Source organism: Macaca thibetana, chromosome 4 (assembly GCF_024542745.1).
Source record: "Macaca thibetana thibetana isolate TM-01 chromosome 4, ASM2454274v1, whole genome shotgun sequence".
Lineage (NCBI taxonomy): Eukaryota > Metazoa > Chordata > Mammalia > Primates > Cercopithecidae > Macaca > Macaca thibetana.
The window spans coordinates 154,397,526-154,414,040 of record NC_065581.1 but is presented as its reverse complement, the minus strand read 5'-3'; the positions used below and the strand labels follow the sequence as shown (position 1 = coordinate 154,414,040).

General features: G+C 44.6%; 2 protein-coding genes across 5 annotated transcripts in view; one reads left to right on the top strand and one right to left on the bottom strand.

Annotated features, from left to right (window-relative positions):
* The window catches only part of CDK19 (cyclin dependent kinase 19), a 217,127-nt gene extending 211,114 nt beyond the window's left edge, over positions 1-6,013 (bottom strand). Inside the window, exon 1 of one of the 4 annotated variants that reach the window (XM_050789065.1) lies at positions 5,533-6,013. In XM_050789065.1, coding sequence (XP_050645022.1) covers positions 5,533-5,660 — 128 coding nt within the window. In that variant the 5' untranslated portion in view covers positions 5,661-6,013. The remainder of the gene's footprint in view (positions 1-5,532) is intronic. The other 3 variants (XM_050789070.1, XM_050789081.1, XM_050789079.1) reach the window with 3 other exon arrangements.
* The window catches only part of GTF3C6 (general transcription factor IIIC subunit 6), a 1,097,326-nt gene that overhangs the window by 919,218 nt on the left and 161,593 nt on the right, over positions 1-16,515 (top strand). The window lies entirely within an intron of this gene.

Here is a 16,515-nt window from a genome sequence, read left to right as displayed (position 1 = left end):
CATTACTGTATTTCAGGCTTTCAAAACAATTACTGAAAACACTGTTTTTTAAGAAAAGTAAATAAACTTGTGTTTTTAAAGGAATTTGGTCTGCTTTTAAGATCAGTGAAGCATCTTTACCAATTAAAGGCATTTTTAGGCCGGGCGCGGTGACTCAAGCCTGTAATCCCAGCACTTTGGGAGGCTGAGATGGGCGGATCATGAGGTCAGGAGATCGAGATCATCCGGGCTAACATGGTGAAACCCCGTCTCTACTAAAAAATACAAAAAACTGGCCGGGCGCGGTGGCTCAAGCCTGTAATCCCAGCACTTTGGGAGGCCGAGACGGGCGGATCACGAGGTCAGGAGATCAAGACCATCCTGGCTAACACGGTGAAACCCCATCTCTACTAAAAAATACAAAAAAAAACTAGCCGGGCGAGGTGGCGGGCGCCTGTAGTACCAGCTACTCGGGAGGCTGAGGCAGGAGAATGGCGTGAACCCGGGAGGTGGAGCTTGCAGTGAGCTGAGATCCGGCCACTGCACTCTAGCCCGGGCGACAGAGCGAGACTCTGTCTCAAAAAAAAAAAAAAAAAAAGGCATTTTTAATTGAATTTTGCGTATTATATGACCAACTCTACAAGGCACTGGACAGAGAATGATGATCCTTTTACAGCTAGTAATTTATGAGGCATATTAGTATCACTTACAGTGACTTTACATACGTAAGAATAAAGGGGTAGAAACACAGCTGAGGAGTACACCAAGTGATTAAGAGAAGGCTTCAAGGAGGAAAGCAATTTGAGTTGGGTATTGAAGTATGAGCAGACAGGTTTGTAAAGGTAAGGCAAAAGGGGGAGGGAAGAATGGCACACCACCACAATTCTAGAGTGAATGTAGAGCAAAGAAAATGAGACATGAAAGGACTTAAGTACCAGAAAGTATGAGTTCAATGCTTCAGAAGTATATAGCTTGAATGCAACTGGAAAAAAGAAACGGTGGCAGGTATAAAGACTACAGACTTCAGGGTCTGAATGCAAATGTCTTTACATGTCAAACTAAGGAATTAAGATTGGATCTGATTTAAGTCTCAAGCATGATTCATGCAAGGAGAGGAGAGAAAGAGATGAGATCGGATCTGATAGTATAAGCCATAGCAGAAGTTTAGTTTTCCAAAAAGAGATATGACATGATTGATTTTATAGGAAAATGACACTAACAGCAATCTGGATCTTGGACTATAGTGAGAGACCAATCAGCTACTATCCAAATCAGAAATAATGGCCAAAAGTGTTGAGAGTGAGGATGAAGAAAAAAACAGATGAAAAGCAGCAGCATGGCCAGGTGTAATCCCAGCACTTTGGGAGGCTGGGATTACACCTGTAATCACGCCTGTAATCCCAGCACTTTGGGAGGCTGAGGCAGGTGGATCACCTGAGGTCGTGAGTTTGAGACCAGCCTAACCAACATGTCTCTACTAAAAATACAAAATTAGCCAGGCGTGGTGGCACATGCCTGTAATCCCAGCTGCTCGGGAGGCTGAGGCAGGAGAATCGCTGGAACCCAAGAGGCAGAGGTTGCGGTGAGCTGAGATCGCGCCATTGCACTCCAGCCTGGGCAACAAGAGCATCTCAAAAAGAAAGAAAAGCAGCAGCTACATGTAGTAGAATCTAAAGTCCTGCACTCCTACTTTGTAAATGTCCTTTATATATGATAATTTCCCTTTTCCCTTTTTTTGTGTATAAATGCACTTTTGGCATGGAAAAAAGTTTATATGGTAAGTTATCAAGACAGGAGGTAAGATGGCCTTTGTTTTTCCACCCATGGTATTTGGAAGGAAAATGCAAGAACTCTAAGTTAGATGTGGATTACAGGCTATCTCTGCTGTGACACTATGAGCGTGACAGTTAACCTCTCAAAGCTCTAGATTTCTCATTTTTAAAAAGATGAAATTGAACTAGATGATCTAAAACTCTGGAAAGTTCTAATCCTCTGATGATACTGACAAATCTTTAATCTTCTGTAAGTATCCAATAAAAATGCAAATACAATAATTTAACTACAAACCAATTGTGAAAAACCCATCAAACACAGGCAAATACTATTGTACCTATTAGCTATACACATCTACATGTACTTATTGTGAAGAATTTCATGACATACATTATGTAGTCATCAACCACTCATTTGAAACCCTGACAAAAGAAACTCTGTAAGCTGTGTCAGCCACGCACACCACCACGCCTGGCTAATTTTGGTATTTTTAGAAGAGACAGGGTTTCGTCTTGTTGGCCAGGCTGGTATCCTGGTCTCAGGTGATCCACCTGCCTCGGCTTCCCAAAATGCTGGGATTAAAGGCGTCAGCCACGGCGCCCAGCCAACAAAAGAACTTTTTAACAATATTGCTTTATCGATCAAATTTTTAAATGTTTCTAACTGGAGAAATGCAGTCTTGAAATCTGTAACCATAAATTGTCATGTGTGACTTCTTAATAATGAAGAAAATTTATTTTATGAATTCTTGCTTGTATTAAAAAGTTCAAAAATATTCTGAACTTGTTTCTCTTCAAGAATAACATTTGGCTGGGTGTGGTGGCATGAGCCTGTAATGCCAGCACTTTGGGAAGCCATGAGTTCAAGACCAACCTGAACAACACAGCAAGACCCTGTCTCTATAAAACGAAAAAACAAAAAAAGAACAACTTTTAAGCCAGATTTTTTTTTTTTTAAGAAAAAGATAGTTGGACGTCCAGCATGGTGGCTCACGCTTGTAATCCAGCATTTTGGGAGGCTGAGGCAGGAGGATCACTTGAGCCCAGGAGTTCAAGACTAGCCCTGCCAACACAGCAAGACGCTGTCTCTACAAAAAATATTCAAAAGTATAAATATTAAATAAAAAGGGGAGTTGGGTCAAAAGCCTCTCTTCTTGCAAAACAAAAAGGTGAACAAATAACATTTTTAATTAAAGGTGAAAAACTCAGATGTAAATCTTGCATTTCCAGCTTGTTATAAATTTATGTGATATAATATTGCCTAAAGTCATACTTCAAGGGAAATAACTTAAGATTTTGCAAACTGTAGTATTAAACTTTTCTAATGATATATTAAGTTGCTTCTTTCAATGTTTCTTCTAAAGACCTGAACAATGTTTTGGTTATATACTACATTATATATACCAAAATCATTTCTCTTTAATGTAACCTATGTGATGTCTGGCTCCCTAAAACAGCATTATGCATTTTCTGAGTTAACCAAAATAAAATCTGGAAAGAGCTAAACTGTAATCTACCATGATCAGAGTGTAAAATCCTTTACTATGCAAATCTGCCTCGCAGTTTAAAACAGTTAAAAAAAAAAAAATTTAACATGAACCCAAAGGACACAGATGTTCTTTCAGATTGCTGGTATCAATGAACATAAAACTAATCCCACTACCAACCCACAAGAGATGTGGGTGTTTACTGTAAAGTTGCAAATCTCAACCAGATCTTTCATCCAGGAAAAAAGCCTTTATTATGGTTTTTCTTATACATAACATAGTGATTTAAACTAACACTTTCAGACCCTGAGACTTTTTTTTTTTTTAAGAAAAAAAGAGCATTATATTTTGAAGACAACCAAACTAATCTTACTCTAGTAAAGAAGCTTTATTCATTCTAATTAACAAATTTCACTCAAAAAGGAAGTGTATTCGAATCAAGCACTTTATTAGAGGGGAAAAATATTCAAAAAATATAGAAGCAGGAATTATCTGGTTTTTGTTATAAGCCCATACTATTCAAATACAATTCAGAAGCAGAGTTTTTAACTTCTCAAACGTTCCCTAATAAGAGAAAGCTATTTTAACAACAACAACAAAAAAAAAACCCACTAAAATACATTTTTTAAAACCTAAAGTATATTACAAAGTTAGCATGAGGAGTATGGGAAAAACCCACCTCAGATTTATTAACAGTGTCCAAACAGGAAAACTGGATGTGCTTTCCCCAAATATATCTGATAAAATTCCCACAAGAACACTAGTATAACAGGTAGAGTGGATATTCCAAAACCAAAATATGTTAATTATAGTAACTCACATTCTATGATAAGCATTCAAGGACACCTGGTAATTAAAGGAATTATGAGAAACAACTGAGTACCTTGAGGCCTGTTCAAGTTATTACAAGAGAAAAAAAAACTCTGCAATAATAATCCTTTACACTTGGATAGTACTTTGCAATTTTCACGATACCTTATGACAAAACACTAGAGTTGTTTGTTTTATGAAATTAGTGCATACGCACACAACCTACTTTGGTCCTAGAGTTCATATACCAACCACATCAAATTATAACAGCGCGCACAAAGATAAGCAGCACTTCAAATTTTACTAATGTCATTGTGGCTGATCATCAGTGTATTCAGAAATATTCCGTTACAATCCTCTTCTGTAGAGTTTGACTCTCTTTAAAGTCTATGCTGGACAGGGTATCTTCCTGGGTCCCTAACCTTGGGGGAGGGTAATTCCTGCCAGGAAGCTGGTTCCACCGGCCCTGCTGTAGCTGCTGTCTGCCCTCCAGGACCAAGTAAGGATAGGCATTCTCAGTACTTTATTCAGCTCTTCTTATCTTAAGAGGACAATCAGTAAAGGCTTCCCAAGGTGTTCCTACAGTTCTCCCCCAACTCCTAGGAAAACAAAGGTTCAGGCCCAGCTTTGTCACTCTGTATTCCCTTCCTGATAATCTAGGTACTCGATAAGCCCCAGCCCACAGTCATCGGGCAGAGGATGGAGTGGAGGACATAATACCCAAGATAGCCAAGGGGCTGCGAGGTAAAGGGTGGTTAGCAGAGAACTGAGCCAACTCTTAAGTTACTGCTTGCGAAACGCAGCTGGCCCATCAGGTCTCCTTCGAAGGGGGAAGGTACGCAATTCAGAATGTGAGAATGAGAAATCCGGGACGCCGGGCATACGACAGGGATGGGAGTACCGCATAGAGGGGCCAACGGGCCGGCCAGCCCCAGGGGGCGGAGATCGCGGCCGGGGGCGGCGGTGCCCAGCGGGTCAGAGCCGCCGGGCTGGCGAGGACCCCAGGCCGTGTTCGTCCGACGGGCTCCCCGGCGAGGTTTCAAACCGCCGCCCCCGCGAGGCGCTCAGCCGATTGGAAGTTCCACAACGACCGTCACTACACAGGGCCGGAGCGGCAATTCCGCGGCGGAGCTCTGCCTGCCCGCTGCGTTCCCCCAAGAGACCAGACCCCAAAACTCCTCCTCCACCGCGGTCCCAACTCGAGTCCCGCCGCCGTCTCCGAGCACTCGGAGGGCGCCCCTCTGGGACGGGACCGACGCCTCGGACCGAGCTGCGCCGCGGGAGTTCGAGGGGCGCGACGGCGACCGCGCGGGGGAGGCGGGCGGAATGGGGGCCCCTCGGAGTCGGTGTCGGGACGCGACCCCGCGATCCCCTCCGCCTCGCCCATCGGGCACGGCCCGACTGGGATCCGACCCACCCATCCCGCCAGGTCGCGGGCAGGGCGAGGACCCGAGAGAGCCTACTCCTCCCGCCCCTGCTCTTACCCATCTTTCCGCCTCGCCTTGTAGACGTGCCCGTAGGTGCCGCGTCCCACTTTGCACCCTTCGTACTCAAACAAATCCTCCACCCGCTCCCGCTCCGCCGCCAGCTTCGCCTTGAAATCATAATCCATTGTCTGCTTCCCCCATAGAGGCACGGGACGCGGGGGCCGCCGCCGCTCAGTCCCTCCTCCTCCTCCCCCCGCGACCGCCGCTCCACTTCTCCAACAGACGCCTCTCGGGCGCGCGCGCGCGCCGCCCGCCGCTCCGCGGTCCGCCTTCAGCAAGGGACTCCTCGGCGGCCGCAGCAGCCACCTCCTCCACCTCTTCCTCCTCCTCCGCGACGGCGGCGGCGGCTCCCACAGGCACCCCCAGTCCCGCCTCCCCTCTTCATTTCCTTGTTTTGGAACCTGGTGGGCCGCGCCGTGGCTTCTTCGAGCTCATTAACGAACTCACCGGCCCGCCCCATGGTCGCGGGGCCTCCTGGGAAATGTAGTCCCAAAGGCCTCAGCGGCCAGGGCGGTTTCGCCGGCCTAAGAAATACAGCTCCCAGGTTACCTCGGGCCGCCACAGCCTCGCCCCCGACAAAGCATGCGCGCCTGCGTACCAGGGCCGCCCCCCCCCCCTCAGGTAGCGCGGGGCTCCCGGTTCCTGTGAAGGTGGAAAGCTAGAAGTTCCAGTGTGCTTTCTGCAGTTCTCGGGGAGGCACTGGAAAGAAGTGCCTTACTTTAGTGGGAAGGGGATACTCCACTGTAACTAGCCTCACGCACAAAGCATAGAAAGCATTAAATCAGCACCTTGCTGAGGGCTTGGCTGCAGTAGCTTGGGAAGAGAGGGCTAGTGAGGACAGTTGTACCGCAGCTTGTTTGTTTTCTAGGGCAATGGGTCCGCCTATTGCCCCGCCCCCCGTCCCGCTGTTCATTGGCGGGGGCTTGAGAATGACGTCCTCGTTGGTGCGTGGGTATCCCCAGGCTTTGGCTTCTTTCCCGCTCTTGATTGGCGATTGGATGTGCTCGGTTCTTCCTGATAGGTTGATCTTTTTTCTTTACGATGCAAAAACCGTATTTCAAAAACTGAACCTTCAGCAGTTTCCTAGTGCCTGCTTTGGCCAGAGAAGAACATGCAACTTCTGAGCTCCGGCAGCCAATCATCATTTTCTTGGTGCTCTAGTCAGTTTTCTCTTAGCATATGCGGTTCGCATAACTAGGTTTGGCCATCTGTCTAAGAACAATTAAAAGTGCCTGGAGGAAGCCGCGTTTTAAAACTATCCTTTGGGTTGAATTTTAAAGGATTTTTTACGGTCTATGCATGGTGGAGAGGTTCTCCTAGAATATTTAAGAAAGCCCCTTTAGTTAGGGTGAACGTTGATTGATTTCATTGTGTTGGGGCTCAGGACACACTACCACAAATTATAACTGAAGGAGTCCAGAATATGCCACCCCAAAATATGCCACTCTGGCATATTGATGTCTTTCAGCAAAAATAAGATCCAGCCAACACAGGAAAATGCTTCACTTATCCCACTACTGCCTAAAATAAAGGATAAAACTGTCCCTTTGTAAAGAGAAATGTACATTTCTAAAGGAAATTTTCATAATTAAAGGAATCTGTACCAGAAAGAGAGCTGCTCCTAGTCAACTAGTATGATGAGATACTTTTATCTGCATAAACGTCAACCTTTATTCATCTTACGTTTTCTCCTCTTATCCTCCCTTAACTTGTCTCCACCACCCCCTGGAAGCCCCAAGCCCCACTTTTATTTTGAAGAGACTGGCCTTGCTGTGTTGCCCAGGCTGGCGTCCAACTCCTGGGCTCAAGGATCCTCCTGCCGCAGACTCCTGAGTAGCTGGGATTACAGGTTCGTGCCACCACGCCGGGCCCCCACTTCCTTTCTGAGGCCAGGATGTAATGTAAGTGTCAAATATCTGGCCCTTCTTTGAGTCTCATATTTTGTGGGACTCTTGTGCATACATACGTAATTAAAACTGTTTTTCTCCTGTTAACCTGGCTGGTATCAATTTAGTTTATAGACCAGCTGAAGAACCTAGAAAGGTTTCCTCCCCTGTAATGGTGAGCCTAATGTCTCAAATGCTTGGGAATACACACTTAAACGTGATTGGTGCTAGGATAGGACATAACACATTCATTAGGAGGACAAAGAAGAGAATTGTCAGTTCTACCCAAAGTGGTAGATAAGGAAAGTTAATAGTGAACTGCCTGCTAGGTTTTGAAAGAAGCTTCGAAAACTAGAGGGAGGCGGAATTATTTACTTTATTTACTACATTACCCACTCCTGGAAAACTTCCTCAGACCTTAAGGGTATCTTCAGGCCAGGTGCAGTGGCTCACGCCTGTAATCCCAGCACTTTGGGAGGCCGAGGCAGGTGGATCATGAGGTCAGGAGTTCGAGACCAGCCTAGCCAAGATAGTGAAACTCTGTCTCTGTTAAAAATGCAAAAATTAGCTAGGTGTGTTGGCATGCGCCTGTAGTCCCGGTTACTCGGAAGGCTGAGGCAGGAGAATCGCTTGAACCCGGGAGGCGAAAGTTGCAGTGAGCTGAGACCACGCCACTGCACTCCAGCCTGGGTGACAGAGCAAGACCATGTCTCAAAAAAAAAAAAAAAAAGAATGGTATCTTTAATCAAGAAAAATATCAGTTGCTCTTGTTGCCATGCACTGTAATAACTGCTGGAGATAGCAGGAAAAAAAAAAAATTGATCTTTTTCCATTGGGGAATTAAACCTACTGAAGAAACAATATGCAAGCAAATTAAAAATAAACTGTGGTTTAAAAGCGCACTGGTAGAATAGGCGGGGTTCTAAGTGAGTCAGGGTAGACTTTATGAAGTAGGTAGGTTTGAGGCAAATTTTTTTTCACTCCAGCCCCGTCTGCTGAGTGAGAGCCAAAATTTATTTTATTTTTTTTTTTTTGAGACGGAGTCTCGCTGCGTCACCCAGGCTGGAGTGCAGTGGCGCGATCTCGGCTCACTGCAAGCTCCGCCTCCCGGGTTTACGCCATTCTCCTGCCTCAGCCTCCGAGTAGCTGGGACTACAGGCGCCCGCCACCACGCCCGGCTAGTTTTTTGTATTTTTAGTAGAGACGGGGTTTCACCATGTTAGCCAGGATGGTCTCGATCTCCTGACTTCGTGATCCACCCGCCTCGGCCTCCCAAAGTACTGGGATTACAGGCTTGAGCCACCGCGCCCGGCCGAGAGCCAAAATTTAAAGCATGAGTAGGACTTTACATGAAGGACAAGTCGAAGAGCAAGAAACGAGGAATTATTTCAGGTAGAACAGCATGTACGTAAATCATGAGAGAACATCATATATTCTGAGAAATGCAACTAGTGTGAATATTACAGATTAAGACAGGAAAAAGCAATGGGTAAGAAAATACTGGGCAGATAAGCAGAGGTCAAATTATGGAAAGCTATGTTTCATTATTCTGTTGACCTAAAAGGAAAAAGCTGGGGCAAAATTAATATAAGTAGAGAGTTTATTTGAGCCAAACTTTAGAATTGCAACCCAGGAGTACAGATACAAGTTGCCTTGAATGTACACTCCAATCAGGAGCAGTTACAAATAGATTTTTAAAGGCAAAAAAAGGGGGATAGGAAGTGGGCTCAAAGTTGTTTGTGAGGGATTCTCATTGGTTTACAGGAATAACATTGATTAATGATTGGCTATACATAGTTAAGATATAGGGTGTGGGTTATAGCATCTGGTGCAGCATTATTGGATTAATTTGTAGCTACTTGGGGCAATAGCAAGCAGTTTCAGGAGATGAATATGTAGCTCAAGGGGAAAGTACCACCTGATTCCAGTATCTTTTTTATTTATTTATTTTTTTAGAGACAGAGTCTTGCTCTGTCACCCAGACTGGAATGCTGTGGCGTGATCTCGCCTCACTGCAGCCTGCGCCTCCTGGGTTCTAGTGAGTCTCCTCCCTCAGCCTCCCGAGTAGCTGGGATTACAGGCATGCGCCACCAAGCCCAGCTAATTGTATTTTTAGTAGAGACGGGATTTTGCAATGTTGGCCAGGCTGGTCTTGAACTCCTGGCATCAAGTGATCGCCCACCTCGGCCTCCCAAAGTGTTGGGATTATAGGCGTGAGCCACCATACCAAGCCTAATTCCTGTATTATTTTAATGTCTCTCTATGCCTTATAATTTAAAAGGCCTCACATTTCTCAAATGAAAGTTTTTTTCTTTTCTCAATTCTGTAGGCAATAGGAAGCTATTACAGACTTTTGAGCTAAGGAGAACTATAATCAGCCTGTGTATTAAACAAATTCTCTGACAAAAGTGTTCAGGTTCGGTTGGAGGAAAGTGAGACTAGCAAAGAAGCTATTGCAATAGTACGGTAAAAACAAGGATCTGGGCCGGGCGCAGTCGCTCACGGCTATAATCCCACCACTTTGGGAGGCCAAGGTGGGCGGATCACTTGAGTTCTGGAATTTGAGACCAGCCTAACCAACATGGAGAAACCCTGTCTCTACTGAAAATACAAAGTGAGCCGGGCCTGGTGTTGCATGCCTGTAATTCCAGCTACTCAGGAGGCTGAGGCAGGAGAATCACTTGAACCCAGGAGGTGGAGGTTGCAGTGAGCCAAGACTGTACCATTGCACTCCAGCCTGGGCAACAAGATCGAAACTCCATCTCAAAACAAACAAACAAAAGACAAGGATCTGAACCACGGAAGAGCAGCACTATGAGAAAAAAGCACATACTAGAATTATTTAGGAGTAAAATTTAACAAGACTTAGTAATTAATTAAATGTGGGATTAAAGGAGAGGGAAGAATCCAAGATAACTTTAAGAATTTTGACTTCAGCAATATGGTAGAAATTTCAGAAAGTTAGGAAACACAGGAATGGGAGCAATTTTTGAGAAAAAGATAAGCTTGGTTGGGGCATGTCGAATTGGAAGTGCCTTTGGGGCATCAAGATAGAAATAACTGTCAGGCATTTGAACCACAGTGACTCCATCTTGAATAGGGTAGAATAAGGCTGAGACCTGCTGGGCTGCATTCCCAGGAAGTTAGACGTTTTTAGTCACATGATGAAATAGGAAGCCTGCACAAGATACAGATCATAAAGACTCCGCTGATAAGATGCAGTGAAGAAACTAGGCAAAACCCACCAAAACCAGGATGGCGACCTCTGGTCTCCTCGCTGCCCATTATATGCTAGTTATAATGCATTAGCATGCTAAAAGACATCCTACCAGTGCCATGACAGTTTACAAATGCCATGGCAACTTCAGAAGTTACCCTATAGAGTCTAAAAAGGGGAGAAGCCCTTACTTCTGGGAAATCCCCACGTCTTTCCCAGAACACTTGTGAATAATCCACCCCTTGTTTATCATGTAATCAAGAAATATAGTAAGTATACCCAGTGGAGCAGCCCATACCTCTGCTCTGCCTATCGAATAGCCATTCTTTTGTTTACTTCTCCAATAAACTTGCTTTTACTTTACGCTGTGGACTCACTCCAAATTCTTTCTGCTTTTTCTTTTTTTGAGATGGAGTTTTGCTTTTGTTGCCCAGGCTGGAGTACAATGGTGCGATCTCAGCTTACCACAACCTCCTCTTCCCGGATTCAAGCAATTCTCCTGCCTCAGCCTCCGAGTAGCTGGGATTACAGGCATGCACCAGCACACCTGCCTAACTTTGTATTTTTAGTAGAGATGGGGCTTCTCCATGTTCATCAGGCTGGTCTCCAACTCCCGACCTCCAGGTGATTCGCCTGCCTCGGCCTCCCAAAGTGCTGGGATTACAGGCGTGAGCTACCGCACCCAACTGGTAGTAAATCGTTTTTAGGGGAAATGAGTGGGCCCAATGCTCACAAAATGATTAGTAAATAATTCTCATTAGAAACTAAATGGGCCAAGCGTGGTGGCTCATGCCTATAATCCTAGCACTTTGGGAGGCCAAGGTGGGCAGATCACTTGAGGTGGAGTGTTGGAGACCGGCCTGGCCAACACGGTGAAACACCCATCTTTACTAAAAATACAAAAATTAGCAGGGCATGTTGGTGCGTGCCCATAATCCCAGCTACTTAGGAGGCTGGGGCAGAAAAATCACTTGAACTCGGGAGGCATAGGTTGCAGTCAGCTGAAATTGTGCGACAGCCATCCAGCCTGGGCAACAGAGCAAGACTCCATCTCGAAAATAAATAAATAAAATAAGAAACTAAATGAGACCAGACAACAGACCATAGTGTGGGATACAGTTCATCTGGTCTCTACTGTGCCGTTTAATTTTCAGTGTCTTCCTTTGTGCTATGAGTTTTAATATTTTCTGGTTAATGAAATTCCAGAGAGAGAATTAAAGGTTATTGTGTTCTTCTCCAGGAGTTTCAGTTTCTAGGTAGATAAGAGAACTTCAGAGAACAGCCTCATCCTGTGCTTTGGGAGGAACAGAGGATTGAGAAATGGTGGCAGTGTGGAGGCAGCGGCTGGAGGCTGCTTCTTTAGTTCAACATGCCTACGTGCCATATTTTGGAGTTCTGTTTTCTGAGACTCAACATGTTCTATTTTTCCCATTTTACATATAAACACACTGAGACAAGCTGGGTGCAGTGGCTCACACCTGTAATCCAAGCACTTTGGGAGGCCAAGGCAAGTGGATCTCTAGGTCAGGAGTTCAAGACCAGCCTGGCCAAGAGACCAGCCTAGCCAACATAGTGAAACCCCATCTCTACTAAAAACACAAAAATTAGCCGAGTGTGGTGGCGGGCACCTGTAATCCCAGCTACTTAGGAGACTGAGGCAGGAGAATCACTTGAACCTAGGAGGTGGAGGTTGCAGTGAGCCAAGATCGCACCACTGCACTCCAGCCTGGTGACAGGGCAAGACTCCATCTCAAAAAAAAATTAATATTTATGGTGGGTCTGGCTGAAACTTTTTTCTTTTCTTCTTCTTCTTCTTCTTCTTTATTCCTCTTTTTTTTTTTTTTTTTTTTTTTTTTTTTGTAGAGACAGGGTCTTGCCAAGACTGGCCTCAAACTCTGGGGATCAAGTGATCTGCCCACCTCAGCCTCCCAAAGTGTTGGGATTACAGGTGTAAGCCACCACACCTGGCCCTGAAACTTTCTTAGAACTGTATTACAGTCTGAGTCACTGCCTACTCAACCCTACCTTCCCTCTCTCCTTCACAGGGGTCAAGGCTGCATTACAATCTGATAGTTCCTCCAGCTCCCTCCCCATTATTTCCTCCAATAAATCTCTTTCATGTCTAATCCCATCTTGGCATCTGTTTTTCAGAAGACATGAACAGTGCAGAAATTATTTATTGATTGATATGACAAGACCTCCAAGATATATTTTTATATAAAAAAAGCAAGAATATGTAGAGTGTCTATGATATACTAACTTTTTTGTTGTTGTTGAGACATAGTCTCGCACTGTTGCCCAGGCTGGAATGCAATGGTGCAATCTCAGCTCACTACAACCTTTTCTCCTGGGTTCAAACGATTCTCCTGCCTCAGCCTCCCAAGTAGCACACCCGCCACCACACCCAGCTAATTTTTGTATTTTTAGTAGAGATGGTGTTTCACTATGTTGGCCAGGCTGGTCTCGAACTCCTGACCTTGTGATTTGCCCACCTCAGCCTCCCAAAGTGCTGGGATTACAGGCATGAGCCACCATGCGCAGTGCTAACTATTTAAAAAAAGAAAACGTACACATTTGTTTTTATGCACATATGCTTAGCTATTGTGGGAAGTCAGGGACCCTGAACGGAGAGACTGACTGGAACCGCAGCAGAGGAACATAAATTGTGAAGATTTCATTTTAATATGGACATTTATCAGTTCTTAAAATTAATACTTTAATAATTTCTTATGCCTGTCTTTAATCTCTTAATCTTGTTATCTTCAGAAGTTGAGGATGTATGTCACCTCAGAACCACTGTGATAATTGTATCTAACTGTACAAATTGACTGTAAAACATGTGTGTTTGAATAATATGAAATCAGTGCACCTTGAAAAAGAACAGAATAACAGCAGTTTTAGGGAACAAGGGAAGACAACCATAAGGTCTGACTGCCTGCGGGGTCAGGCAGAATAGAGCCATATTTTTCTTCTTGCAGACAGCCTATAAATGGACGTGCAAGTAGGGAAGATATCGCTGAATTCTTTTCCCAGCAAGGAAATAATACCCTGGGGAAGGAAATCATGCCTGAGGGGAGGTCTATAAACGGCTGCTCTTATACGGTTGAGATAAGGACTGAAATATGCTCTGGTCTCCTGCAGTACCCTCAGGCTGATTAGGGTGGGGAAGAAACCACACCCTGGTAAATTTGAGATCAGACCGGTTCTCTGCTCTCAAACCGTTTTCTGTTGTTTAAGATGTTTATCAAGACAGTATGTGCACACTGAACCCAGACTCTTATCAGGAGTTTTTGACTTTGCCCTTTGCCTTGTGATCTTTGCTTTGCCCTTTGCCTTGTGATCTTTATTGGCCTCAGAAGCGTGTGATCGTTGTTCTCCTTTTTGCCCTCTGAAGCATGTGATCTTTGTGACCTAATCCCTGTTCGTACATCCCCTCCCCTTTTTAAGTCCTTAATAAAAACCTGCTGGTTTTGCAGCTCAGGTGGGCATCACGGACCTACCAATATGTGCTGTCACCCCTGGCAGCCCAGCTATAAAGTTCCTCTCTTTGTACCCTTTCTCTTTGTTTCTCAGACCAGCCGACACTTCGGGAAAATAGAAGGAACCTATGTTGAAATATTGGGGTCGGGTTCCCCCGACACTTAGCCTGAAAGGACCACAAGAAACTGGTTACTCAGGAAAGGTTAACTGTGTACTTGAGAATCAGGAGTAGGCAGCAGAATTTTTACTGTATGTATGACTTTTTGAATTTTGTTCCATGAAATGTTTCCTTTTCAAATAAATAACACTTACATGAAAAAAATGTAGGGCTGGGTGTGATGTCTCATGCCTGTAATCCCAACACTTTTGGAGACTGAGGTGGGAGGATTGCTTGAGCCCAGGAGTTTGAGACCAGCCAGGGCAATATATGGATATCCCATCTCTACAAAAATAGCCAGGCATGATGGTGTGCACAAGTGGTCCCAGCTACTCAGGAGACTGAGGTGGGAGGAGTGCATGGGACCAGAAAGTCAAGGCTGCAGTGAGCTGTGATTACACTACTGCATTTCAGCCTGGGTGACACAGTGATACCCTGTCTCACAAAAAAAAAAAAAAAAAAAAAAAAAGGAAAAAAAGAAAAAGAAAGAAAGAAAAAGAAAAACAGAAAGAAGGAAAGAAAGAAAGAAAAGAAATATAAGAGCTTGGCTAAGAAAAGAAAGAGAAAGATAGCTACCACAGTTAAGAGAGTTTAGGAGTTTTGTTTTTTGTTTATCTTTAATAGGAAAAAGAAACTCTTCACAAATTGAAAGAAAAGGACATCACCAAGGCATATTGTCATCAAGCTATCTAAAGCCAGTATGAAGGAGAGATTTCTAAGAGCAGTGAGAAAAAAGCATCCGGTAACCTATAAAGGAAAACCTTTCAGACTAATAGCAGACTTCTCAGCAGAAACCTTACAAGCCAGAAGAGATTGGGGTCCTGTCTTTAGCTACTTAAACATAATAACTCTCAGTCGAGAATTTTGTATCCAGCAGAACTATGTTTCATAAATGAAGGAGAAATAAAGTCTTTTTCAGACTAGCAAATCATAAAGAATTTGTCACTGCCAGGCCAGCCCTACAAGAAATGCTAAAAGGAGTTCCAAATCTTGAAACAAAAGGTTGATATGCACCAGAATAGAACCTTACAAGGTACAGATTGGCAGAGTGGATAAAAAGTCACAGACCAAGTATCTGCTGTCTTCAAGAGACTCACCAAGTATATAAAGATTCTTACAGACTCAAGGTAAAGGGATGGAAAAAGTTATTCCACACAAATGGAAACCAAAAGCAAGCAAGAATTACTGTTCTTATATCAGATAAAACAGACTGTAAAGCAATAACAGTAAGAAAAAGACAGGCCGGGTGCGGTGACTCATGCCTGTAATCCCAGCACTTTGGGAGGCCAAGGCAGGCAGATCATGAGGTCAGGAGATCGAGACCATCCTGGTGAATATGGTGAAACCCCATCTCTACCAAAAATACAAAAAAATTAGCTGGGCACAGTGGCGGGTGCCTGTAGTCCCAGCTGCTCAGGAGGCTGAGGCAGGAGAATGGCATGAACCCGGGAGGCGGAGCTTGCGGTGAGCCGAGATCGCACCACTGCACTCCAACCTGGGTGACAGAGCGAGACTCTGTCTCAAAAAAAAAAAAAAAGACAAAGACAAAGAAAGTCATTATATAATGATAAAAGGATCAATCCAACAAGATGATATTGCAGTCCTAAATATATGTGCACTTAACTCTGGAGCTCCCAGCTGTATAGGACAATTACTACCACACTTAAGAAAAGAGACAGAGGCCAGCATGGTGTAATCCCATCATGTTGGGAGGCCAAGGTGAGGAGATCACTTGAAGCCAGGGGTTCATGTCTAGCTTGGGTCGGGTACAGTAGCTCACACCTGTAATCCCAACACTTTGGGAGGCCAAGGCGGGCAGATTACTTGAGGTTAGGAGTTCCAGACCAGCCTAGCCAACATGGTAAAACCCTGTCTCTACTAAAAATACAAAAATTACCCAGGCATGGTGGTGTGCACCTGTAATCCCAGCTACTCAAGAGGCTAAGGCAGTAGAATTACTTGAACCTGGGAGGTGGAGGATGAAGTGAGCCAAGATCACACCACTGCACTCCAGCCTGGTGGCAGAGCAAAACTCCTTCTCAAAACATAAAAATAAAATAAAAAATTAGCTGGGCACTGTGGCACGTGCCTGTATTCCCAGCTACTCAGGAGACTGAGGCAGGATAATCACTTGAACCCATGCGGCAGATGTGGCTGTGAGCCAAGGTCATGCCATTGCACTCTAGCCTAGGAGACAAGAGCAAAACTCCATCTAAAAAAAAAAAGAAGAAGAAGAAGAA